We start from the raw sequence: 26,508 nt of genomic DNA, 5'->3' as shown, positions 1-26,508 counted from the left end.
AGGTCTTTTGTTTTCTACTTTTTAAATGTCCAGGGACAATATATGAGTCGTGGCAGGGATGGGGAATTGACCCAGATGCCCAGATCTGTATCTTTCCTTCACTTCACAAGCCAACTTGGCAGTCATCAGATCTCATAATATTGTCAGCTGATGGACAAGTCGGTCCCACCTATCAACATTGGTCTGCAGAGGTGGAGCAAGACAGTGAGTCACTAAGCCAAATGTGTGTGGGGGGGGGTTCACCTACTTTCTACAGAAAAGGTTAAATCCTGCTTTCTGCAGAGAACAGTTGCTTATGCAGCTGTATATGTACCTGCCCCACATATATTAGGTGTGGGGCAGGTGGGCATGGTTTCTGAACAGCAGCTTGGCTGAACAAATAGAAAGACCTGGTGGGCCAAATCTGGTTTGTGGGCTGAAAGTGCACCACTTCTGAGATATGGGTCATAGTTTGGTATCCCTAACTTACAGCCTTGGAGCATTGGATTTTTGCTCAAGTAAGGTTCTTTGTTTATTTTGTTTCCTTGTAGCTTCAAATAGACAAGCAACAATTATGAATAAATTACAATAGTAATCAATCCAGCACTAGGGCGAGAGCATCTTTAGAGATAAGAAAATGTGTTCCATGCATGTATTAAGCTAAAACAGTATCTACCGTTGTTTGTATCTCACAGATAGAAATGAAGATATTGGTTTCTTTCTGTGTCAGTTTCAGGTGTGATCAGAAGTCTGTTCCATTCCCTCCTATCTGTCTTTTAAAAAAACCATACAAATATTTCTACTAAAATATGAAATAAAAGTCATATTTTATTTCAATGTCCGCATTTCTAAACACATTTATTTAATGCATTTTGGAATATTTTTGAGCCAAAAACAATTATAAAATTCAGACATATGTGACATCTAAAAGATAATGATGTTTCAATCTATGTATTAGTCCGGGAGTTACAAATTAGGTCAGTTCAATTAAAAATGAGAACTGAATGCAATCCTTCTTCATCCCTATCCATAGATGATAGAATTACCAAGATACAGTCCATGAAAGAACCTTATATCTTTAACCTATCCCTTCTCAGATAGCATAATAATCCAAAGAAAAAACTTCTATGCTAGTAAAGTGCCCTTATACTTGCCCTATCACAACCAAGGGATTTGGAATTTTATAAAATTTCCAAACCAGTGGGAAATAGATTTCCCCCCCACCCTGTTTTTTCACTATTGCCTTTTGCTCCTACTCATCTATCATCTGTTAAAGCGAATGGGACTCCACACAAATGAACAAAAAAGGTAAAGGAACCAGGAGAGGAACAACATAGGAAGGGGAAGTCTGTCATCATTTGCCACCTCTGAATTTTTAATAGCACTGAAACTCCAGATTGTGTTATTGAAACCTTCAATTTACTAAGCTGCTTATTAAATACATCTAAATAAGAGTGACTGTGGCCTAAATTAATTAGAGAGGAATGCTATTACTTAATCAACCTATCCGCCCTTCTCTTTTAACTTGCTGTTCCAACCCTTTCTCAAAATCCTTCTTGATGCAGCTCACTAGCCATGCATAGAACAAGATTCTGCAAGCAGAACCCTAAAGGCTCAGGAGGGAAAAAAATAAAGTGAGCTTAACTTGATATGTTCCCTAAGGAATCTCAATTAAGTCATCCATTGCCATGGAGGTTAATTATAAATTTAAATTGTTAAATTGTCTTTCACACTTCCTCCAACGATATCACTTCATCACTGGTAAGTTTAATAAAGATATAATTCTGTCATGTATGCAAGCCACAGAAGAAAATTTAATATGCCCTTCTCAATTGAAGAAGGAATGAGCTGGCCAGGAACTTGGGATATCACTGAGTTTCAGCCAGCTGTCTCACAATGCTTAGTTTCTCCTAAAAACTACAAATCATTATTTATTCACAGGTTGTGAGAAGTACTCTCTAGAGTGACAGTACACTTTTTATAGACAAACACAGCCCTTTTAAGTTGCAAATTGTTATACACCTGCAATAAGTTTATTATTGCTTTCCGTGACACAATGGCAGACAGAGCTGCTGGCACCAAGTGCATGCTACATATAATGCACAATGTGCAAACATGTAAATGCATTATATAAATATACTATCTAATTACACGGTAAATTTGTATATTGCTAAGATACTCTTAAAAGAAACAGGCAGGTTTTGTGGGAGGGATGTAAAAAAAATAATAGGGTGGCATTCAACAAATTTACTCATAGTTGCCCAATTAAATACAGTGGTACCTTGGATTAAGAACTTAATTCGTTCTGGAGGTCCGTTCTTAACCTGAAACTGTTCTTAACCTGAAGCACCACTTTAGCTAATGGGGCCTCCCGCGGCAGCCACACGATTTCTGTTCTCACCCTGAAGCAAAGTTCTTAACTCGTGGTACTATTTCCGTGTTAGCGGAGTCTGTAACCTGAAGCGTCTGTAACCCGAGGTACCACTGTAACGAACATGACTAAGTTAGGTACATCAATTTCTATGAGTCTACTCTGAGTAAAACTAGTTCAATGCCACCCTAGGTGTTTGGCTATTTTGAAAGACCCTTATAGCAGTAACATCATGGAGGGTGTTTCCAGCTACCCCACAACCTACCCTTGGAAGAGTTGCAAGTGGCTGCAGGAGAGGGACACTGAGCAACATGTTTCTAGGAGTAAGGGGAAAATGTGAAGCTCCCTGGTTATTTTTGCTACTGGATGCTACATGTTGTTTAAGTAATCCTGTTATAGTGTTGAAATGTGGTTTTAAAAAATGTTACTATATTTGCTATTGTTTCCCTATGTTATTATGAAGTTGTTACTATGTTATTCATTTGCTGTGTAAATTATGAATTGTTTTTGTGGTTGTTTGAAATGTATCCCTGTTTTCTTTGTTGTAAGCCGCTTTGGGCATGATTTGTTTTGTGGGATAGCAGCATGCCAAGAAAATGAATGAATGACTCTCACTTCTGGAGAACCTATGCTTTTGCAGATGCTTGCTGGACTGCAGTTTCCATCACCCTTGAATTTGCTCTGCTGGCTGCTGCTGATGGGAGTTGCAGCCCAATAAAATCTAGAGAGCCAGAGATTCCCTGTGCCTGTTGTATAGTCACTCTCCCCTGGAATAGTCCTTTTCTTCTGGAGTGCTTGGAAAAAGAATGGGGGAAATCTCTAGGCACGTGGGTGGGCCTGCATGAAAGCATAACCCCTTGGGTTCCAGCTTCACCTAGAGACTATAGAGGCAAATCAGTATGTGAAAAGAGGTATGTACACAAACACCAGCTGCTTTTTACAACAAGGCCAAATGTCTCAATATGCACTGGTGATGTCTCTCAGATGGGGGACATTTTTAGGCCTACCTGGATATACTGAGGACTGAACCTGGGACCTTCTGCATGAAAAGCTATGAACTATGCTGTGGATAGGGGTGGATATATTACTCTGTTCCTGACCCATGTCAATTTCACATGTTTTCATTCCATCCCATTTCCATATTAACCTGCAGTTAATTTGATTTGTTACCTGCCCTTCATCCTAATGCGGGTCACAACAGCTTAAAACAGAATGTTAAAAACAGTTTAAAACAAATTACAATCACAAAAATAAGATGGGTCCTAAAAATATTTACCTAAGGTATCAAAAATAAGAATAAAGAGAAGAATCTTCAGTATTCAACGAAAACTGTCTAGTGACGCTACCAGACACATTGCTCTGGGAAGGGAGTTCCACAACTTTCAAGCTGCCGCAGAGAACATCCTCTGCCAGACTGCCCACCCAATTTTCTGAGGGTGGTATAACTACCAAAAGGGTCCTCCTCGGCTGAACTGAGAGTGTGTGTATGGAGTCTTTCATATATTTGGGGCCTAAGTGCCATGGTATTGACGGAGAACGAAGGGGAGGAGGAGAGAAGAGCAGACGAAGGGGGGCAGGAAGAGCCAGTGCAGGAAAGGGGGGGAAACCAGGAGGAGGAAAGGCTCTCAGATGCTGGAGCAAAGCCTCAACCCCGCACAGGAAGTTCTGGCACAGATAGCGATGCAGTGCCAGTTCCATCTGCTCAGGAACGGAGAGGGTTAAAGCGGAGAGGGCAGAGACATCAATTGAGAATGCCGCGCCTCTTCTGCTGGAAAAGGGGCGGACGTAAATCACTCGGGGAATCTCAGTCACAGGATTCGGACGTGTAATTGTGTATGCTGCTTGTACATATGTAAAATAAAAGCTGTATCTATGCATCTCTGAGTGAGCAGAAGCATTTCTTGCGAAGAGTATTCTCAAGCCATCACACTAAGTTGGAAATGAACTAGCAACCAATACAGCTGTTTTAAAATGGAACCTCAGAGATACCTCTGTTTTAAAATGGAACTGAAAAGAAATTTCAGTTCTTTTCAAGGGCAGTTCCATGTACAGCACAGCATAGTAATCCAGTCTGTATGTTAGCACAGCAGGAGTATTAGTATTATCATTACCATCATCACCATTGCCATTTATGTTCAAAAGGAGCCATCACTGGCAAACCAATAAGAGCTGGGGAAAGGCATTCCTAAAGTAATCTGAGCCTCCACTAACTGTGATGAATCCAGTAGCCCCAAGCTATGGACGTGTTCCTTCCAGGAGAGTGTAACCATGTCTAGAACATGTCTAGAACATGTCATCTCCACACCTCCTGGACTTGAGAACTCAGGACACCTCTCTCTTTTCAGGATTCAGCTGCAATTTATTGGTCCACATCCAGCCCATCACAGCCTCTAAACAGTGCTCGAAAACCTTTACTATTACTGCTGAACCAACAGAGAGCTAGAGCTAGGTTTCATCTGCATATTGATGATACCTCGCTCCAAGTCTACTGATGACAGCTCCTAGTGGCTTCATGTAGTTGTTAAATAGATGTCAAATAGCAAGGGGGAGGGCAAGACAGAACTCTGTGGAACAAAAGTGTGGAATCTGAAAAAAGAACTATGTTCCATTCCACACAATAGTCAAGAAGCACAGATCAGGTTAATTTGCATCAGAATTCACAGAAATCTATATCTCTTAATCGTACCCAGTTTTGTGCAGAGAATAATCTGCTATCTTTCTGTTAAAATATGAGACTATATCCCCTGTACCACCTGGAACCTGATGTTTTTACTAGGCAATGTCCTCAAGGGAGAAAATTGTATTGTCTATAGTTTTCATTATGGAACAAATAGTAATACAATAAGTTACATCCAGTTCTACTCATACAAATGCTTTATAATATGAAAAATACATTGGTTTTCAAATGGCAAAACGGCAATGTTTTCTCCATAGCATTATTAGAAGAGGATGCTCATTTATATACCTGCAATACTGAAATAGGAATAACTGGTTTCTCAAAAAGCAGGCAAGTTAACAAAAACTGCTATTAACTTGTTTCAGTCTGTCAATTTCCCTTTAAAACAATACAGTACACTTGGAAGACTTTCCTGCAAATAGCAAATTGCAACTCCACATTTGGCCACAAGATAGCGCTAACTGCACAACACTCAACAAGATACAATTTAAAAACACACTTTTGTATTTTTTGAGCCTCAGTAGATAAAAAAACCTGACCAACAATAAACTCCATAGGGCTTTCTAAACTGCAATCAGTGAAAACAGCTCTAAAGATTTTCTATCTTGTTAGTTGCAGCTTCCTTCTTGCATTTCAGCAGACTATGTAAGTCAGGCAAAACACAAAACAAGTTTTTGTCTTGTTTTATTCAGTATGTACATGCTATCTTTTAAAAACTAGTACAATTAAGTACAGAGTATTTTCTTATGTGCTTTGTGCTTTTTATTCTGCGGGATCAATGCAACTACTAAAATAGTTATTTCATAACTGCTCAAAGGGAGCACTTATAAACTCTGTTTTACTCATCCACACAGAAGTGGCATCTTAGCCTTTTACGGGGAACTTCAGATGTTGTACCTTAAATAGTTCATTATTTTGCAACAGGAACTAATAGAGCTGCTTCTCCTACACAACTATTCTAGAATGGTGGAAACTCCAAATAATCTGTGTGACTCCCCTAATAATAACTGTGGCACGTTAACAACTTGATTTATTATTACCTGTCTCTCGGGGCAGCTCATTACCTCTTGGAATACATGGGCAGATCTCGAGAACAAGTAAGGGAGAGCCTGTAGCTTGAATTGAAGCCACGTTGTGACATATGGCTATTGTGAAGTCCAGTTATCACTGTGTAAGAAAAGGCAAGGCAAACCAAAATACATACTAAATCACACCTCCTTTAATACCTCTTGCCTGGAGTACAGGAACAATGTATTAGCCAAAATGAAGAAAACAGATCACCATTGTAGAGCTAACTGTTGGGAGCTGCAGTGCATTTTTTCTGGTGGGATGTAGGCGTACGCATACCCGTAAACATTTTGTGAATGTTTGTACTTTTGTCCATTTACTGTTTTTATTTTTACTGATTTGAACTATAAAATGGTGATTTTCCTGAGTCAAAATGAGAGTACCCCTAAACATTTTTAAGGGGGGGGGGGAATGCACTGGGGAGATGTATCTGTGCCTTGTATCTGTGCCTTCTGTCATTTATATAGTAGAATGAATGACAGAAGATTAAAACATGGTGAATACTGCCTAAGAAAGGCTCTCCAGAATGGCCATGATGGAGAGAGAGAGAGAGAGAGAGAGAGAGTATAGAAACTTCTGACACTGGCAAGGCTGGAATGTATCCTATATAAGAATCACATCTTTTGCTCAGCCTATTTTTGTATCTGTTCCTGCCCAAGCCTAGCATACAGCCTACAGAATGTTGCCCACAGCAGAATGTAGCTCTTTGGCTAAACAAAGGTCCCCCACCTCCACCTCAGCACTACAGCAGCTGAATGCTAACTGAAGATAAGGCTTGTCTGCAGTAGGTGCAACATGTTTCCGCTCACAAAACACTGTACGTGAATAAACTCACAAAATCTGCTTCAAGTTTTTCCATTTCTTGCTTGTAGCTCCTCATTCTACTGCTGTACATGCCTCGGCTCTGTGGAGGGATTTCTCGAACTTCAAGCTCCATTTGTTCCAGCTAATAATTAAAAACAAGAAGGGGAAGGGGGTATGAGAGAAAAGACAAGTTGAATTAAGCCAGGAAGAGTCGTGTGGCAGTTATGCACTACATCGTTGACAGGAGGGAAGTGGGACAGCTTTCCAATTTAGCGATAACCTGATAACAACTTTTGTCCCTGCACCGAGGGCCTTCTAGGTGGCTACTCCCAGACTTTGGAAGAGGCAAGGTGAAGACTTGTTTGTTCCAACAAGCTTATGTGGACTGGCAGCTTTTAATGAAAGGGCTGCTGCCATGCTATTTTTATAGTAATTATTGGTATGGCTCTAATAGCTTTTATATATGTATCTAGTTTTATTTCTATTGATGTTTCATAGCTTTTTAATGACCCTTTTTCAATGCTTTTAGAATTTCTCAAATTTATATGTAAGCTACCTTGAGTCCCATCAGGGAAAAAGGCAGGGTATAAATAAATATAATAATATTAATAATGTCACTGAACTCCTTTGGGAGAACACATGCTTGAGCTGTTACTCGCAAACAAGTGATCCTGTGAAATAGCCACTTGCACATAATTTTTCCTTTGCTTCAGAGCCCTCCATTTAACTGTTGTTCCTGAGCTTCGTATTCACACTGCTTTCTCTAAATTTCTTCTCCCTGTCCCATTCTTTTAGCGGTTTAACTACACAGCAGTTTTGCAAAAACTGCTCTCTGGCAGTTCTAAAAATACCTGTGAAAATAAAAGAAATGGGGAAAGGATGAGAAAAAATATGCAGTTAACTACACTCCTTTACTATGTTATTTCAGGTGATACTGTTCTCAGTTATGCGTTTCAATACACAGAAAAGTTGTGGCAGTGGAAGAAGTTCGGGGAGGATGTATTTATGTGTATGCTTTACAAACAAAAGCTCCTTGATAACAGGGATGAGTAAGCTTCTTCTAGAGATTCTGGCGAGCTTTTGGGGGTGGACATAAACAGTTCCAGGTTAGGTGGCTCATGCGGGTGACTCAATATAAGGCACCTTCACACAAACGTCTTTTATACATCTTTCCCCAAAGGTGAAAAAACACAGGTTGCAGTAAGCTAGGAACAACAAAATCCTTGGAAAGATCAAAGACAGTGGAAATCGTCTCTTTCCTCTAAGGATAAGGCATCATATAAAAATATCACGTTCTTTTTTTCAGTTGAGCAGTGTGCAGAGTTTACTAATATACGGATAGCTGAACAACCTAAAAATAAGGGATTGAGGCGGAAACACTGTATGTTCCTCCTTTGTGCAGATAGTAAGATACAGAAAGTAAGATCCTGATAGTATAAGCAAGTCAAGTACTTCTACATCAGTTTACAAAACTGTTATCTGTCTCATTTACATATTCACTGGACCCATTAACCCACATCTGGCAATTTGTGCACAGAGGTGCCCTTTCCACAAATTCCTTGTAAAATGTTAGCATAGGAAAGCATAGACAATAAAAATAAATTATTATTATTATTATTATTAATTAAATTTATATCCCACTCCTCCTTCCAAAGGATCTCACACTGGCAACATATACATATGTGTAGCTCCTGACAATGACTAGAATCATGAATCTGTCCAAGAAGAACAAATGAACTGAAGCAATTAAAATGATTAGCTAGTTTAACTTTGAAGAAACAAATGATCAGCAACCTGATATGAGCAGAGTTAGATTGCCTAAATCCAATCCCACCATAGGACTATGTAAAAACTGCATGCTTTGGGTGGCAATGTTTCAAGTTTGATTTTTACTTCAACCTGTTCAGGAGACCTTTTAATGAGTTGTATTCCTTAGCCAGTTTTGTTAAAATTGATTTTTATATGCAAGCCTTGACATTAATCACCAACATGTTAAGTAATTGCTGGAAGTCAATAATTGCTTTAAGCACCTGTCTAAAAGTGTTAGCAACAAGATCGGAAAACAAAAGTATGAACAAAAAATGAAGTACATTAAATGAAGATCATCATTAGGATGGAAATGTTAAAACAGGATATTCTTTTTAATCTTAGAGAAAAGTCAGCCAATTTTGTTCGTATTATGACACAAGGAGGAAAATAATGAGCTGTTAGCTCAACTTCTACTCATTCCAACATTAAAAAAGACAGAGAACTATTTTGCAGAAAGAAGTAGACTGAGTGATTGGTTACCACAAAGAGACAGTGTCCTTTAAAAAAAACATGAACAGGGGCTTTTTTCTTTCTTTCTTAAAGAGCTATGGTGAAGGAGAGATTGTCCTATGGTTATTTAGTTATCAATGCCTTTTGTAATTAATAATTTACCTTTATCACTTATGTGAGGTAGGAAATTTCCTTGTCATCCTTACACGTTGTTCAAAGAAGCTAAAGTATAGATTAAATGATCTGTCAAAGGTCAGAGTACCTTATGTGGATTGCTTTAACCAATCCATAAAATGTGATAGATAAACATTCCCATATACACCTCAAGAGCTGAATGATACATCAGTTCTCCTTTAATTAGTCTTGACCTATTTTTCTACATGAAATATAGTAAATATGAGAACCAGAATCTAAGCTATAGTACAAAATCCAATTTGGACTGCTATTGGATTACTGTTCATTCATTGCTCTTAAAAATAAGTTTCCCAGTTGCAATCAGACTTTCAGCATTTCTCACCATCCTTTGAAGCTTCACCCTACATACCTCTGAAATTAAAGGTAAATCATGAAATAGGGGAAGCTCTTTAAGGAATGATAAAATGAATGCTCAGAAAACTTCAAGTAAATACACTTCTTGATGAGACTGATAAGGTAAAGGGAGATACAGTATACCTTGAAGTACAGTTCATTATGGAGGTTTGGACAGGTCTTGTACACCATTAACAATGATGCTTTAGCTTGTTTCTCTATACAGATAAGAAACAGATATATATGACTTGTAATGGTCCAGCTTTCCAGCATAAGCATTCTACTTGGTTATGAGATTTCCTCCCCACACCCCTGGTTTAGACACAATGTCCCTCTAGTAACAACTGAAAGGTTTTTTATTCATTTGTCAGGTTTTTCAACAGGTTCCAATTGTTTATTTATTCTTGTGCTATTTATTCTTGCATATATTATATTTTTAAACTGTCAGTCACCTTTTTTCATCTGATTAGCTCCACTGCCCTACAGGTAGACTGAAAATCCTTAAGACAGATGAAAAATAGTCTTGTGCAGAAAACATGATGGAAGTTAGTGAACATTCCTTTTGGAACTATATATAAGTGGTTATAGCTTTTTCTGAAAGCCCAGGGTTAGGGTTAAATATCAGACAAAAACCTATTTATCCATGTAGGCATTTTAAATCCAGCTGGTGACGGTAATATAGTATTGTTTGATCTGCTATTTTAGTATGCTGTTTTATGGGACTATATTTTTTTAGTTTGATTTTATGTGCTACCCTTCATTTCACAAGTCCAGGGTGATTCACAATAAATGTAAACTATATCTATCCATCTATAGGGACGCGGGTGGCACTGTGGGTTAAACCACAGAGCCTAGGACTTGCCGATCAGAAGGTCGATGGTTTGAATCCCCACAACGGGGTCAGCTCCCGTTGCTTGGTCCCTGCTCCTGCCAACCTAGCAGTTTGAAAGCACATATCAAAGTGCAAGTAGATAAATAGGTACCGCTCTGGCAGGAAGGTAAACGGCGTTTCCGTGCGCTGCTCTGGTTTGCCAGAAGTGGCTTAGTCATGCTGGCCACATGACCCGGAAGCTGTACACCGGCTCCCTCGGCCAATAAAGTGAGATGAGCACTGAAACCCCAGAGTCAGCCACGACTGGACCTAATGGTCAGGGGTCCCTTTACCTTTATCTATTTATAGCTGTCTGTCTGTATCTAAGTGATAGCATACCAAATGGGTAAAAGTAAAAGTGGTACCAGAGATGCCTGCAACCAGGACCAATTGACATATTACAATCCCTGCATAGAAGCTATTGAAAAGAGGATCTGCATTATCTGTGGCATCTCATTCACCAGCAAGAACATGCAGCATGGGTGCTGTGCAAGAATACATGGCATTTTTGTGGTGACTCTCCACAAGATAAGCAGCCCACATATATTACGCTGCCAAGTGGATGTGTAGCAACCTCCATACAGAGGCTAGTATACTTTCAAAAGTTATTAGCTAATCTGACCCAGAAGATGTTATTTATAAGAGCCCAAGTACCACACAAATCCATTCCCTGAGCATCTCCAAGGAACAGATGCTATACTCTATTGTATTCATCATTCTGCCAGCAACTGAAGTAGCCCTACAAAACTGAAGGTATGGGAAGAAAGTGAGGAGATTCATTCTCTTTCATACCCACAAACTGAACCCACCATTTCATGTATGTTTGTATAAACAAGGCCACTCAGATACATACAGGCACAGATCCCACTCCTTTGGTTACTCTTAGGCTTCCTCCCTTTTGCTCACCATAGCAAGTATGCCGATGCCCTTTGACAAGTGTGACAAGCCCTTGGCTTCATTCCAATTTTTGGGCTACAGAGGTATGCAGCAAGGGAAGGACAATGGTTTGTCCACTCCACAGCCACATGCCCCATACAGAGAAGCTGTGCTAAGGTAAAGGAAGCTGCCAGCACTCACTCCGGAGTCAAAAAGCTGGGATGGGGGAGCTTCCTAGGCTGGATCTACAGAGATAATTTTTAAAAATATGAAAACCCAATGTGAATTACCATTGACTTTGGGTTGCAGCTCTACAGCACCATCTGGTGTCACATTTTTATAACACACTTATAACGTTATCATTGACCCGTGTAGCTGAGAACCTTGACTAGCCTCTGTGCACCCCAACCATGGGCATAGCCAGGATTTATTGGCAGGCTTTATGTTAGGGGGTGGCAGAACTGAATTATCTCCAATGCAACTGGTCAGTTAGTTAAGTATGTTTAGTTATTTACTACGCCCATGACCTCAACAATGCAGCAGGCATATATACGCACTGCTTTGCTTCCTGATTCAAGGTTACAGCCAAACCAGTGACCACCACCTCCTACCTTTTCTAATGTAAAGCAATTAAATTAGAAAACCCAGCACCTGCTCCAGCTTCAAAGTTGGAGCTGGGATGGGGAGCAGAGAATTGTTCCGGATCTTGCATAGAGGCACAGTATGATGTCAGTGACAAGGCAATGAAGCATGTCAAGAGAAACAAACATTGTGTGACCCCTGATTACATGGAAACACAAACAGCAGGTACCAAAAAAACAAAACAAAAAGAACAGTCATGCTTTTACATAGCTACTGAGTTTTGATGTAAAGTCAGTGACACACAGATTTCCAGTTAGATCTGTGTGCTCCAAAGTCTATGTCAGGAAGCAGATTTGACTAGGGAGAGATCTGTGAGCCAGTAGTTCATTGTCAACTGTAATACGCTCAAAACATGCACAGTTCACACAAAAAGAGCATTCACAGCCAATCACCTACCCATCATTGCTTTCTTCCTACAGTTATCTCTTAACCACTCCTCATTCTAGCCAAGCTACAACGAGATCCAGACAAGTTGTTTGTTCTAGCACAGCCTGCACAATGTTAAACACCTTCCCTGGGTTTTTTGGTCACCCTCTGGAGGAATTTTTAAGGTTTGTAGTCCTTTCCCACATTTGTGGGACAATCTAGGCTTACCCAAACCCCTCAAAATTAAGAACAGGATAATGGGGAAATCCTGTATCATTATGCCTATATTGTTCCTCTTCTCCTAGATACAAAGTCCTGCTGTATAGTCAGTGCTAGTTTTACAGCAGATGCAACCAGCCAATCATGCTGTACTGCTCACCTGTATGACTCAGTGTGTGAACTGCTGAGAAAGTAGTTGCACTGGTGCCATCAAACTCAACAAAGAGTTCGAGTTCACTCCCATCTCTCAGCATGAGATTAACTGTTTGCCAAAACTATATTCCAACACTCTTTCATTTTAGGATTTTTTCATTTTCTTGTTGCCTCTTCCAGTAAGCTTCTTGGATATTTTGCCTCCTCTCAAGTCTTCTGCAGCTACTTCTGTTGTCTTTCGTCTGCTTGCCCATACCTTGACATTTGGAACGTTCCATGAGCTACTCCCCACCTCTAATAAAAGATGGACATTATCTGAGAAATAGGCAATGAATATCCAAAGCAAGGACCTCTACACACCAATGTACCCTGCTCCCACTCTCATATGGCAGCACTTCTGCAGAACTGAGAACTTACCAACTCTCTTGCTTCTTCCAGCTGCTTCTCCACATTTGAAACCATTTGCTTCTTCTCATCTGAAAGCAAAGAGGGGGAGCACCAGTGAATACAGTTCTGTTAATGTGAGCTTCTATATTCATTTCATCTTCCTCTGTCATTTGGAGAGCAACAGACTCTTGCAGCTTAACTCGTGTGAAAGGTGGGTGTCTCTTTTGGGTACGTTTGTGGTACTCAAGTTTTTGTTTGTGTGTGCCTGGAGAAAGGTGTGGTGCTTATTTTCTGGGACTCTGTACTATTATTAACCATAGATTTTGAGTTAATGATAATATCTTTGGAGTATTTTGTAAGGCGAGAGTCTGGCCCTACTACACAACTGTGGGGGGTTTTTAAGCCTTTAATCCACACACCCAAATTCTTGTGATTTCCAGATGTTTTGGATTACAACTCCAATCAGTTCCAGAATACACAGCCAATATGCAGGGCAGATGCAATTTGTAATCAAACAAGTAGGGAGAGTGATGTTGCACTCAGGTCTTGCTTGCAGTCTTCTCATAGGCATATGGTTGGCCACTGGGGGAATGGGATTTTGGACTAGATCAGCCTTTGGGCTGATCCAGCAGGCCTGGTGGAGGTTGGGAAAGTCTACTTTAACCCAACATTGTTTATTTTCATTCAGCAGTGTTGTGGTACATTTTGAAGTACATGAGTTCATCATAGTAGTCCCAAGGAGAGTCCAAATATATTGACCCATTATTATATGCATACCAAAGAGCAGTAGTACATAGCATAATATCTAATTTGATACAACCAGCCAGACTCCAATCCTGGGCATAGCGTCCTGGGATAAACCTGGTTGAAGCAACAGAGCCTTTTTGCTTTACTTATTTTTTTCAAATTATTTTTATTAATTTTCCAAATTATTACAAATCAAATCAAATCAAACCAAATTAAATTAATTTGGTTTTTTTGCTTTATTTTTTTAAAATTAATTTATTATTATTATTCTTTCACACAATGTTAGCAATGCAAATGGCAATATCTCTCTGCAAAATTGTCTGCATTTCTAATTAAAATCTAATGGTTGCATTTCAGCTGGCTGAAGATCTTTTGTCAAAGCTCTGGTTAAGTCTTTGCAGTCAGAAGTCAGCACCACTAAGTTCACTGGAGCTTACTCCCAGGAGACCATGTATAGGATTCCAATCATGCTGAGCCTAATAAATTGCATGACTTTTCCCATGCTAATGTGTCACAATCAAACCTAAAAGCTGCTCTGGCAGAGGATGCCATCACATCTCCTCTGGAAAAAGTCCCAGAGCTGCAGTTCCAATGCTCCCTTATCCACTACACCACTATTCTCATCTCATTACTCACATGTCCCTCCCACATCACAACTTGTCTACAGCTATTTGGGATTAATTCTTTGATCTTTCACATCTATCAAGTAGCACAGGCTGACCTAGATAGGATGGCTGCTGACAGTGGCTTGTGCTGGCGCAAGAACGCTGGCCTCCACTTGGCACTAGTCACCCTAACCAGGTTGGCACTTGTTTGAATAGGCTCTGGGGCTGCAATTCTTTGCACACTTACTTGGAAGTCAGAAGGCCTTACTTCAAAACAGGTGTACATAGGGCATTATACGGTTTTCTGTAATGGTGCGTTCAACTAGCAACAACCGGACTGGCTACAGATCTGAGAAAGAACTTGATTTTAAGGACCGTACACTGACAAAAAGCAGCAAAATGGATCAATAACTAGGACCAGGGCCGGATTTAGGTTTGATGAGGCCCTAGCTACTGAAGGTAATGGGGCCCTTTATATGTCCAGCTGTCCTTGGTCAACAACAAATGGTCGCTGTTTTTTGTGTTGAGTGGTAATTTATGGACCTGATAGATATCTAAAGCCATCTGCACATAACAAAATATGTATTTTATCAAAGTAATTGTTGAACTGAAATACAATTAAGAAGAAGTATATTAATAGTGAAATTTTTTGAGGAGGGCCAAGAGAGTAGGGCCCTAAGCTATAGCTTGTTTAGCTTATACAGTACGTAAATCCAGCACTGATAGGACTCAACAGAAAGCGAGTGGGGCAGCTTGTCCGGACTCTGGAGTAGCCCACCCACCCAGCCTCAGAGAGATGGGAGCTATTCTGCTGACGTCCTGCTTGCGGGCTTCTCGTAGACAGACATGGAGGAAACAGGCTGCTGGACTAAAAGGGGCCACCGGCCTGATCCCACAGGACTCTTCTTTTGGCCTCACACCCAAGGCCAGCTGAGGAGAGACCAAGAGGTGCCCCAGCCGGGAGGCAAACCCTCCTCAGCCGCCACCGCTCACCTCCGAGCAACTTGGGCACCTTCCCGATGCGATTCGTGATCTCCGCGGTGAGAACCGAGAAGTCCTGCTCGTAGCCCTCGAAGTCGGAGGACATCGTGGCAGCGGAGAAGTCTGGGCTGGAGGGGGAAAAGCCCAAGCGAAACGGCCCTTTGAGGAACAGAGGCGAGTTGACGGGACCCTCTTCCTCCTCGTCGTCCTCCTTCTTCTCCACCACCGCCGGCAGCCGAGGAAACCAAACTCGCCTCTGCCGCTGCTCCTGTCAGCGCTAGACTTCCGGGTTGCGCTCCATCAACAACATTCCCCCGCGGAGCCGCCGGCCGCGAGGCAAGGTTCCGCTGGACCGCCCGACCGCCTTCGCCCGTTTCCAACCTCTCCTTGGCAAGGCAAGCTGGTCGGCTTCTAAAATCAGACGCCTCTTAAATCAGGCGGCGGGCTGAATCGGACTCGCAAGTTAGTCCGAGCATGGGCAGAGAGCTCAACTTGCTCGCTCCCCGCCACAGAACGGCGGCCCCCTCGGATCCCGTTTATCCCGACGGCACGGAAAATGTGCACTGCTTGTATTTGAGGGACGTATTTCAGAGGGCACCTGCCAGGTTGGTGAGGGCGCGACGGAGTGAGGGCGGAACAGGAGGGTTATCCGTCCGGGTCCTACCAAGGTGCCCCGGGGAAGTGGCCGCGCGGAGCAAACGAGGGAGCAAGCGAGCGGAGGTGGCGCGCGGGGCATGGCTGGCGGGCGCCGTCTCGGGAGGACGCGGCGGAGCCTCTGGCTGGAGTGACCCTCGCCCTGCGCGGGTAAGGCGCCTTGTTCTGCCCCGGGCGGGAAGGGCGGCCGCGGAGCCACCCGACCCTCCTCGTTCTCTTCTGCCAAGGAATCCCAGAGGAATCCCTTTCAGCCTCTGGGGAGAGCAGGAGGGCGGGACGGAGGAGCGGCTGCGTCGCGACCTTCCTTCGCCCCGCTCTCCTGGCTCCCTTTCGACCCCTTCCTCCTCTCCTGCTTTGGCCATGAGGTTTCCGTCTCTTTGTTTCTGGGTCTTCGATTGCTGCCAGCCAGGCAGGCAGGCACCCAACAGGTGGCGCTTTTCCTCCGCAAGAGGATGCGATGCCGTTTCACCTGTGGAACTGCTGCCTGTTGCGCAGCCGCTAAGAGACCGAAATGCCGAGAGGCCCTAGTTAGCGGGTGCAAGACCTGCTTCCTCTCTTCTCTAGCCGCGTATTTCAGGGATGCGTTTAATTATTATCCGGTTATTTGGGTTCTATTAAAGAGTTCTCATGGAGAGACCAACGCCATGGCAACAAGCCCTGGGGAAAAAAGCCTCTGGAGGTTTAAAGAAACCAGCCAGTGGCTTTCTGAAGTAGGATTTCCTTTTTTAATTATTTGCAGAAAGTTTTATGTTTGTGCTCCTCCCATCAAATTGCTTGATCTGAAGGCAGCCCTGTTTAGGGAAGTTTTCAATGTTTGATGTTTTATTGTGTTTTTAATATTCTGTTGGGAGCCGCCCCGAAAGGCTGGGGAGGCACGACCAGATGGGCAAGGTCTAAGTAATAAATTCTCTTTCTCCTCCTCCTCTCCAGCATTTTACATGCTTCTCTCCTTCGCTGTGCAGTTCAGTGCTAGTAAGCTAGAATGGGGCAGCTTTGTCACATTTCCCTTTATTTTGTGTTCTAGGCCCTTGGCCTGAAACTAAGTAGCTTCTCCTTTAGTGTTTTCATACTGCCAAGTGGAACGGTGAAATTGACTCTTGGAAGCCAAAAATTATGCAAGTTTCTAAGCTTAGATACTTGTACAAAATGACGAAGGCAAAGTAGATAGTCCTGAGGCCAAGCGGAATGTGGGAGCAGACATAGTAGCAACAAGTTATGATGACATTTTCCACAACAAGGTCCACAATAAGTATTCCCCAAATTTCTCATAGCTGTTCATATGTTGTCATGGAAAAATTGTAAGAACTACCTGCTCTGGGCAAACCTCACCCTCTCTGTTCTGGAAGCTCCACCTAAAGTTGAGTAACTCCCTGGAGTAGATTATGTGATTCAGATGTAACTGATGTAGAGTTGTGATAGTTTCTTGGTCTCTTCTGTTAACTGACTGGAAGTCGGCAATATCCTGTAACAAAACACAACAATATATTTGCCAGTAGGCAATTGGGGCTTAAAAGAAGTTTAACTTTCACAATTTGTGTGCAAAGGCCACAAATAAATAAATCACTCAGTTAAGCAGTTTGGTTATTTATTTTATAACTTGTGCAAAAGAAATAGTGTGTGTTCCATACATTGATTATATTTAAAGACAGGCTGAATGTTGCCTCTGCTGTTTCTCCCTCATCTGTTATAATGCAAAATCACTTTAAATGTACAGGTGCCTGATGGACGCCTTATTCTTTCATTGTACATTACCAAGAGGAAAACATAACTAGCTGAATGGACTGGAAGCAGTGGCTGAAATCCAAATAGCTGCTTAAGCACCTTCAAGGGGTGTGTGCTACCAAGTCTCATTTTCTTTGAAAAGCTGAACTCATGGTCACATCACAAACTACCAGAGTCTCAAAATCCCTTTGAAGAAAGATAGCCCCATCGGACACATGATTCTAGTCTCACGTTTCTTGGAATCCTTGCCAAGAAGTACTGAGGATACAGCAAGATGAGTTCCTTATGCTTTCAAGAACAGGCTGAGATGAGTAACTCAAAAACAGGAAGATTGTTCTGTCTGCTTCGTGAAATAATTGTGCTTCATTTCCTTACATAAATAGCTGTTTTTGTGTTTACCGGATGGGTCAGAATAGACAGGAGGGCTATTGTCTGGTTTGGTTTGCCCCGCCCCCCCCCAACCAAAAGAAGTATCATAGTTTGTGACTGTTCTTATTCCATAGATGAATCAGATTTCATGTTAAATGGCGCTTTTTCACAATCTGAGAGCTGGGCAATAAGCAGAAGAGGGAATGAAGGGCACAAGGACGAAGTCTGAAGGACACATGGCTCATTTTCAAGCCAATAAACTGTGGGTTATTGGTCTGACATTGTTATGTCTGAACTGGGCCTGTGTGAGAAGCAGCGCTGCATTTGCCAAGCTGTTTTTGTTTCTAATCCAAATAATTTATCTTGGAAAGTATTGTTATTACTATTGTTTACTTTTTCTCCCTCTGTTTAGGTGTGTGGTAGAGGCAGCCTTTCCTTCAGACACTCATGCTGAAGAACTTCTACACCTGATGAGTCTACCAGATACCGCAAATGGCTTAACTCCAGCTACATTGCACTTGCTATTTGGACATGTAACCATTGCTATAGAGATGAAAACTTATGACAAGTGGAAACATATACCTGAAAGGAACCACCTGAAATAGGAATTCACGTTGTTGCAAAATGGGAATGCTTTGTTCCGTTATCAGGTTTGAAAATCTCCATGAACTGAAAAGACTGTGCCACTGGGGCCCCATCATAGCTCTCAGTGTAATAGCAATATGTTCTGCCATGGCTATGATCGATGCTGTTCTGTGGTACTGGCCTTTGGATACAACAGGAGGAAGTATCAATTTCATCATGCTCATCAATTGGACTGTTATGATTCTCTACAATTACTTCAATGCCATGTTTATTGGGCCTGGATACGTTCCCTTTGGATGGAAACCAGTAAGCAAATGAGATATCTTTTTTTAACCCATCACTTTTTTTCTTTTTCTTTTTTGGTTATCACAGCTTCCTTCCCAAACCTACCAGATCCTAGCCTAGAACAGGATCTCTGGACCTAGTTTTATGATCTGTAGAATCAGGTCAAGATGGGAGCTGAATTTTCACAGAGCACAATAGGAAATTCACCGATAACTCAGTCACCATCTTGAGCAATGTTTGTTGAGTATGAAATCAGACCACATATGTGAAGTCAAATTCAGTGATCACCTGGTAGCCTCTGGTGAGTAAAAATTGCCTCCAGGTGACAAGGTGTACTGACTGTGCATTAGCTGCCAGTCAGATTACTCTCTTCTAACGGGAACTTTCAAAATTTTCTTTCCTTGGAACAAGATGGTTTAGAAACACGTTCCGTTTCTGGTGGCTTCCTTGTAAATAAGTCCTGTTGACCAAAGCGGTACATACAACCTAATTAAATGTGTATTTACTTACTAGGACTGCAAAGGAAGGGAGATGTTGGGGAAAACAACAACAGGACAAATGCCTAGGACAGAGACAGGAACCTTTGGCTCTCCAGATCCTACAGGACTACAGTACCCATCATTCACCCACCATTGGAGGGAGATGGAGTCAAGCAACATCTGTAGGGCCACAGGCTTCCCACTGCTCGCCTAGGAATTTCAGTTTTATCTTCTGTAAATTTCTGGTGCCCCATAGCACAAGTGGAAATGTTAATACTTCTGGGGATTGGTGCTTAATTATGCAAATGAATATAATATACTGAATTCTCCTGCAAAGTTGGCAGTGCAGGGGGATTTTATGGGTGAAGGTTGAGATTGCCATCTCATGACTGCTCAACCCAGTTAGAGAGGAAGCTACACCCAGACAGAATAGCAAAAGAAAGTACAGACTGTATGTTAGAGACTTGCTCCTTATTTGCCTTCTTTTTTCTGTTTTTGAGGAAAACTCTCAGGACTGCATGTATCTACAGTACTGTAAAATATGCCAGTCTTACAAGGCTCCCCGCTCTCATCACTGCCGAAAGTGTAACAGGTACAACTGCTTATGTTTTTATATTGTTCAAGTGCTCGGTTAATAATCATATAATACCCAGATCTGCTAAAAATGGGGTTGGAAGTGGCCACTAATTAAGCTTTAGCAATTGGGAGTAGGAAGGACTGGCTGGTGGTGTGTTTGTTGAACAGGACTATTAAACTTGGATTGCTTCTTAGGTGTGTGATGAAGATGGACCATCACTGTCCCTGGATCAATAACTGCTGTGGGTTTCAGAATCATGCCTCCTTCACTCTCTTTCTTCTGCTAGCCCCTCTTGGATGTATCCATGCTGCTTTCATTTTTGTCATGACCATGTACACTCAGCTTTATAACAGGGTAAGAAAAAGCTCTTGACATCTACAGAATTGAGTTAATTAACGTCTGGAAATATAGGTGCTCCATCCCTCTTTAACCCTACCGTGTTTTACATCTGCAGATATAACAGGTGTCATTTGTCGTGTGATCAAATGCATGCCATCCTGGCACCGATACTGCTGCTGTCTCTTCGTAAACATGTGACCTTTGCTTTGTCCCATGTCTAGACTGTGTCCTCTTTATTATTTTTCTCTGACCACAAGTTGGCTTTTCTGCTTATCTGCAAAGAATCTCACAGGCACAGCTTAATACTGAGAATGTTTTAAAGCAATTAAGAAATTAAGCTTGAGGAGAAAAGGAGAGCAAACCAAAGCAATATTAATAAGAGAGAGACTTTGTAATGTAATCAATGGATTCAAAAGTTCTTTCCGAGTTTGGGAGATCAGATTCCCCCAGTGGTACTTAGCACAAAATAGTGTGTATGCCATCTGTGCAAGCTTGGGTTATCTTTTTTAAAATGGGGACCGCACCAAATATGTTCTTCAGGCAAGACATAATTTCTGAGATGCTCAACTTGCTTAGGCGTGTAGTAAAATTTCTCAATGAGTTTTGAGGCACTGCCAAAATACCGTCATGCAGAGGAAAGATTTCTGCTGTTTGCTTCTTCAGTCAGCAGTTTGCCTGAATTGCTGTTCTTGGTTTCCTTTCATAGGTATCCTTTGGCTGGAGTTCTGTCAAGATTGATATGAGTGCCGCCAGAAGAGACCCCCGCCCAATCATCCCATTTGGGTTGTCTGCATTTGCTGCATCTTTATTTGCTTTGGGGCTGGCATTGGGAACAACTATAGCTGTCGGTATGTTGTTTGTTATCCAGGTGAGTCTGATGGTTTTTCTTACAAAATGGCTAAAATCTCTGAGATTTTGGTAGGACACCAACCCATGATTGGGGGAGACCTGATTCTTTAAGCCTTGTTATATTGCAAATCATTGTGTCCTCTGGGTCATCTTTTGGTGCTGAGATGAGCTCCTTTGAAGGTGCACCATCATTGCCAATCAGCTGATCAAGGCGGACAGCACTCATTCAGCTTGCTCGCTGTCAGCACTCATCAGCTGATAGGCTTCATCAGTGCACTTGGGAATTCCGGAGGGGCAGCTAAGTAGTGCAGCCCATCCCAGTCGCATCATTACAATCCCCACAAGTGTTGGGCAGGTCAGAGTGGTTTGGGGAAAACAGTCACATGCCTGATTCAGACCCCTCCTGGGCCTAGTTAGACCCACGTGATAGAGGTTCCCCACCATGGCTATAGAGGTGAACAATTCAGAGAGTAGTCTTAACTGGTTGAGCTTTTAGAAAGTTGCTTTTTATTTATGACTATTCTGATGATGAAACATTTCATCCTTAAGATCAAGCAGGGGTGGAAGACTCAACTTGTGGTTCCACCATGATTTACTTGGTAGGCTCCACATCTGGAATAATCTCACCTGAGTTGTTTGTCTGTCTCCCTCATTGATGGCTTTCAGATGTCACCTGACAATATTTTTATTTGCGCAGGTTTTTGTAATCTGATAACAGAATGTTTACTCCTCAGAAGCAATGTAGGTATGGCAAATCACTATAGCCCAAATACCTACATATATGGCAATGTTACATTATACATACTGTTATATTCCTTGTGTTATTTTGATGTACATCGCTCTGAGCTTTTTTGAAGAAAGAGCGATCTAGAGATATCCCGCATAAATGAAGGAATATAATTCATAAAAATGTTTCTCTGTAGGGTCCTGAATGCAGACCCTGTTAAGTGATTTTGGTTTGATACACTTCTGTGGATAAATCTCTCTCTCCTTTTCTTTTTCAGTTGAAAGTCATTTTAAGAAACAAAACTTCAATAGAATCATGGATTGAAGAAAAGGTAGGATTTCGTTCTGATGCATTTTAAAAATATATTTTGCATTAGAGCTGCTCGGTCAGCTGAGAAACACCTCCCCCCCTTTTACATTGAATGGAGGGAAGCCTTTGCAGATGCTTCCCTCCATAAAGATCCATAAAGACAAGGCTACTTCTTCCATTGAATTGATGAGTGTTTCCCACACTTAAGCAATACTGTATATGTGTTGTGTATCCAGACAATAAAGTGAGCAGCAGCTCCAGAAACTGGAAATAGTCTTTTAATACTCACCGTGACTGTATCACTAGAGGTCAGTATAATATAAAGAATTTACTGCTTACTTGTATTAGATAATATTTGTTCAAGATGTACAGATGTGAAACATTTGTAGTTTACAAAAGCAACTCAAGTTAGTAAAACCAAAGTTAGTGTGATACTGACAGTTTTGAAATGGAAATTTTCTTATTATTACGTCTTTTAAAAATGCACATTTTTGATACTTCACATAAAATTCCACAGCCATCTCTCTGGACGAAAGTTGATTCATTTAATCTCTACATCATTATATAAAGAACCTCAACCTATAATAATAATCTATTTTTGGTCTTAAAAATACAAAGTCTTAAAAAGCTTATTTGCCTAGATACTTATATATCATAGCTCCTTACCTCTAGTTCTTAAATCCGCCAGACTCTTACCTTAGGACCCTGCAAATTGTAGCGATGCTTCTGACTCCTCATAGGTTCATTTTGCCCGAGTACAGGAGTAGCAAACCACATGTTACTGGTCTATAATTTACATCATCCCAGACCACTGGCATGATATTTGAGGCTGTAAGAGTTCACAATATGTGGAAGGCTATCCATGCCCTGGCATGTAATTTTGAGTACTGGGTTTCTCTTTTTTTCCTCCACCTGACAAGTACACTGAGTGCTAGCTCCTTTTAATTCTATTTCTGGTCACTGTCCATTTCATTTGAAGTTGCGCATAATTTCTTCTGAGGCAAAAGAGCCACTGTTCACTCTCCGCTGCTTCTTATGTATTAAAGTACATACAATCCCTAGACTGTGCCTACAGCTAGCTTTAGGATTTTATTGTCGCATTGTACTTGCAGGCCAAAGACCGCATCCAATATTACCAAACAAGAGAGACCTTTATTTTTCCGTATGACCTGGGAAGCAAATGGAACAATTTCAAGCAAGTGTTCACATGGTCTGGAAACCCAGAGGGCGATGGCTTGGAGTGGCTCACAAAGGAAGGCTGCCATCAGTACAGTTTGACTGTAAGCTACTATTCTTCACCTCCTCTCCCCACCATGAGATTAACTTAATTATAGTGAAAGCTGAGAAATTGTACTCCTGTCTATCTATTTCCCCAAAGACACTCAAAGCAGATAACAGTAATAACAACAGAAAAATAGAAAATGTAATCCCTAAAGAAAACCCCACATGCCTCAGTATACATTCAGAGCAGGAAGTTAACAATATCCAACCCATTTAATGATTCCAGCAAAAATACCACAGAACTGGGCCAGTATTAATTCTCCTATACGTTTTCTTTTGCAGATAGAGCAACTGAAACAAAAAGCAGACAAGCGAGTGAGAAGTGTAAGTATGTCTGCACTGCTGGTGTTTTAGCATATTGCACTGAAATATGCCTGGGCTGAATTAATTTATTAATACAATTTATTTTTTAAAATGTAAGATAATAGGATTTTGAAGTTAATTTTGGGGGGAAGCATTTCTGCTAGGCATGTGATAGTCTCATTGCAGAATAAAGCATAAGTGTATAGTGTATAGCAGGGGTAACTAACTCATAGACGTACCAGAACCCCAAAAGTTTTTTGTGGCCCCCAAGTCTCCCACAATTAATCTTTTTTTTAGTTGACTACACCTGTGGGTCCCTGGTAGGAACACCACCAGTTGAAAACAGAAGTCTGAGCTCATGTCTCATTTTCAGCATGGATAAGGCACTTTGTAGTCAGCAAGTAGCATCAAGAAATGCATTTTTAACAGAATCTGACAAAACCTTCAGGTGCGGTACCAAGCAATAGAAGACTACAGTGGTGCCTGTTGCCCTCTTACAAAAGGCTTGAGGACGTTCATCACGACTCCATGCACTGAAGAACCAAGAATTTCGCTTCGCAAAGGGGATCAGATTTTAGCCACCCGAGGCTTGAAGTTAGTACTTATTTTGTTATTCAAAGTTCCATTGAAAGATAATCCTGGGGTGAACAGTTTTACCAATTAATTTATTTTATTATCTTTCAGACACTGGATGTATGGAGACAAAATTGACTCGGCAACTGATGGTAATTTTGCATTTGTGTGCTTTACACTTTTTAAACTACAGTGTTTCATTTCAATCTTACAATTGAATCCAAAACTGATTTCCCAAATTGATTGCTTTTCAACGTTTCCAAACACAAAAAAGTGTGAAACAGAACCAGGCCCTGGTCGAAGAAATAGGTGTGGGGGGTCTGATACAATTAAAAATTAAACATTTATCTAAACATGAGGCTTTCATGTTCTCGAGTTCTAAGGGCAAGGCCTTCCGAAGATAACCTAAGAGTAGCTTGCAAACAGCATGCAAAACCTGCAGAAAAGGAGAATCAGATTGACACAGCATTTACTAGTGACCCAAACAAGAGCAATGTGCTCACCATCCATCTGCTGACACTTACCATATCTAGGCTAGATTTCAGCAGAATATTAACTGCTTGTCCATAAACTGACAAGTGTGTTATTTTGGTTAGAGATTGTTGGATCTCTGTGATTTAGAGAACAGCCAACATCACTGGGAGAATACCCCATTTGGCTCCCCCTGTTCTGCAATGATTTGGGGAGGTAGGGAAGTAAAGATGTCTGGGAAATGCTCTGTTTTATGGCTAATTTCTGCTGTTTTCTCTCACTGCTAGATGGCAACAGAATCAGAGGCTGGTTTCCAAGGAGGTGCGTAGAGAAATGCCTGTATGATTCTGAAACAGATCAGCCATTGGACAAGGAGAAGAAAACAAGATAACCCTTTCCCTGCCTTGCTTTTGGAAGCGGAAAGGTTCCTTTTGGACCACTGTCCTTTTACTTGAAATGTTCTGTACATTGTTCAGTTCATAAATCTATAGCAAAGTGTTTTCGTATGTGTGAGTGCTCACAAGGATGGCTCCCCTAGTGCCATAATCTTAAGTACTTTTTGCCATTTATAAAATGGAGAAAGCCATTCCATTAATGCCTTTTGATATTAAAACTTTGCAGGACAGAACATTTGACCTGTTTTCCTTTGTATTTAATTTTAGTACTGCTCACTTAAAAGTATCTTGTTTTATATTACATTCCATTGGCCTTTCACCCCCACCTTGGAAGCTGGGAAAAACATTTGGTTTAGTGAACGTCAATGCTGGTAAAAGATTTGATACCTAGGATTGTTTTAAATTTTGAAATCATGTGCATTTTCCCCCCAGAATCACACACACATGTATTATGTATGTATTATTATTCTATGGTGCATAGTGGCAGGTGAGCTTACTGCTAAATTGCTGGAGAATTTTTGCAGTAAATTTTTGTAGTAAAGAGAAAGTTGTAGGTTTGTCGTGAGCCTAAAGACACAATACCACATAGCATGTGTAGTACCTTCATTAAGTTATTCCTGTTTGCACTGATGGCTGAATGACGTGAAAATTGACTTTAATAGGTTGTATGTTGATGAGAATTAACTAACAATGGGTCATTTGTTCATCTATGTTAAAGCAGGTAGTCTTAACTCAGGACCTCCTTTTCTTCTCTTTCCTATGCCAAATCCTCTGGTTGTCTAAACTTCTTTCTCATAGGCCACAGGTGTTAATTTTTTTCATGAAATTTGTTAGCTGCCCCTCAGCATAGGACAGGTTACAGTTAAAATACAGTAATCAAAGCAATAAAATGCATGGAGAAACAGCAACGCCAATAAAAGCCAACTGAACAACAATGACAGCCATTTTTATAAGATGTTGTAATGTTTGGACAACTAAACTATTCTCTGGTGTCGAAAAGACAAAGTTTATACTAGTGGCGCTTCTCTTGGGGGGGGGCATTCTAAGCACAGGGTGC

General features: G+C 41.2%; 2 protein-coding genes across 5 annotated transcripts in view; one reads left to right on the top strand and one right to left on the bottom strand.

The window, feature by feature from the left end:
* Positions 1-15,846, bottom strand: part of VTI1A (vesicle transport through interaction with t-SNAREs 1A) — a 245,569-nt gene extending 229,723 nt beyond the window's left edge. The window contains exons 1-3 of one of the 4 annotated variants that reach the window (XM_083441785.1): positions 15,546-15,846; positions 13,231-13,289; positions 6,931-7,041 (exon numbers count right to left, since the gene is read on the bottom strand). In XM_083441785.1, the coding sequence (XP_083297911.1) occupies positions 6,931-7,041; positions 13,231-13,289; positions 15,546-15,639 (264 nt within the window). In that variant the 5' untranslated portion in view covers positions 15,640-15,846. The remainder of the gene's footprint in view (positions 1-6,930; positions 7,042-13,230; positions 13,290-15,545) is intronic. The other 3 variants (XM_083441787.1, XM_083441788.1, XM_083441786.1) reach the window with 3 other exon arrangements.
* Positions 15,847-16,171: 325 nt separating this feature from the next.
* On the top strand, positions 16,172-26,386 carry ZDHHC6 (zDHHC palmitoyltransferase 6). The gene is made up of 11 exons (XM_083441784.1): positions 16,172-16,337; positions 18,691-19,169; positions 20,128-20,219; positions 20,399-20,558; positions 21,250-21,411; positions 22,397-22,450; positions 23,541-23,708; positions 23,992-24,033; positions 24,461-24,606; positions 24,697-24,737; positions 25,344-26,386. The coding sequence occupies exons 2-11, from the start codon at positions 18,903-18,905 to the stop codon at positions 25,445-25,447; spliced, it is 1,236 nt and encodes a 411-aa protein (XP_083297910.1). The 5' UTR covers positions 16,172-16,337; positions 18,691-18,902; the 3' UTR covers positions 25,448-26,386.
* Positions 26,387-26,508: the final 122 nt, after the last annotated feature.

This window comes from Podarcis tiliguerta (genome assembly GCF_965153285.1).
Source record: "Podarcis tiliguerta genome assembly, chromosome: 5".
Taxonomy (NCBI): Eukaryota; Metazoa; Chordata; class Lepidosauria; order Squamata; family Lacertidae; genus Podarcis; species Podarcis tiliguerta.
This window is presented reverse-complemented; position numbering and strand designations above follow the sequence as displayed.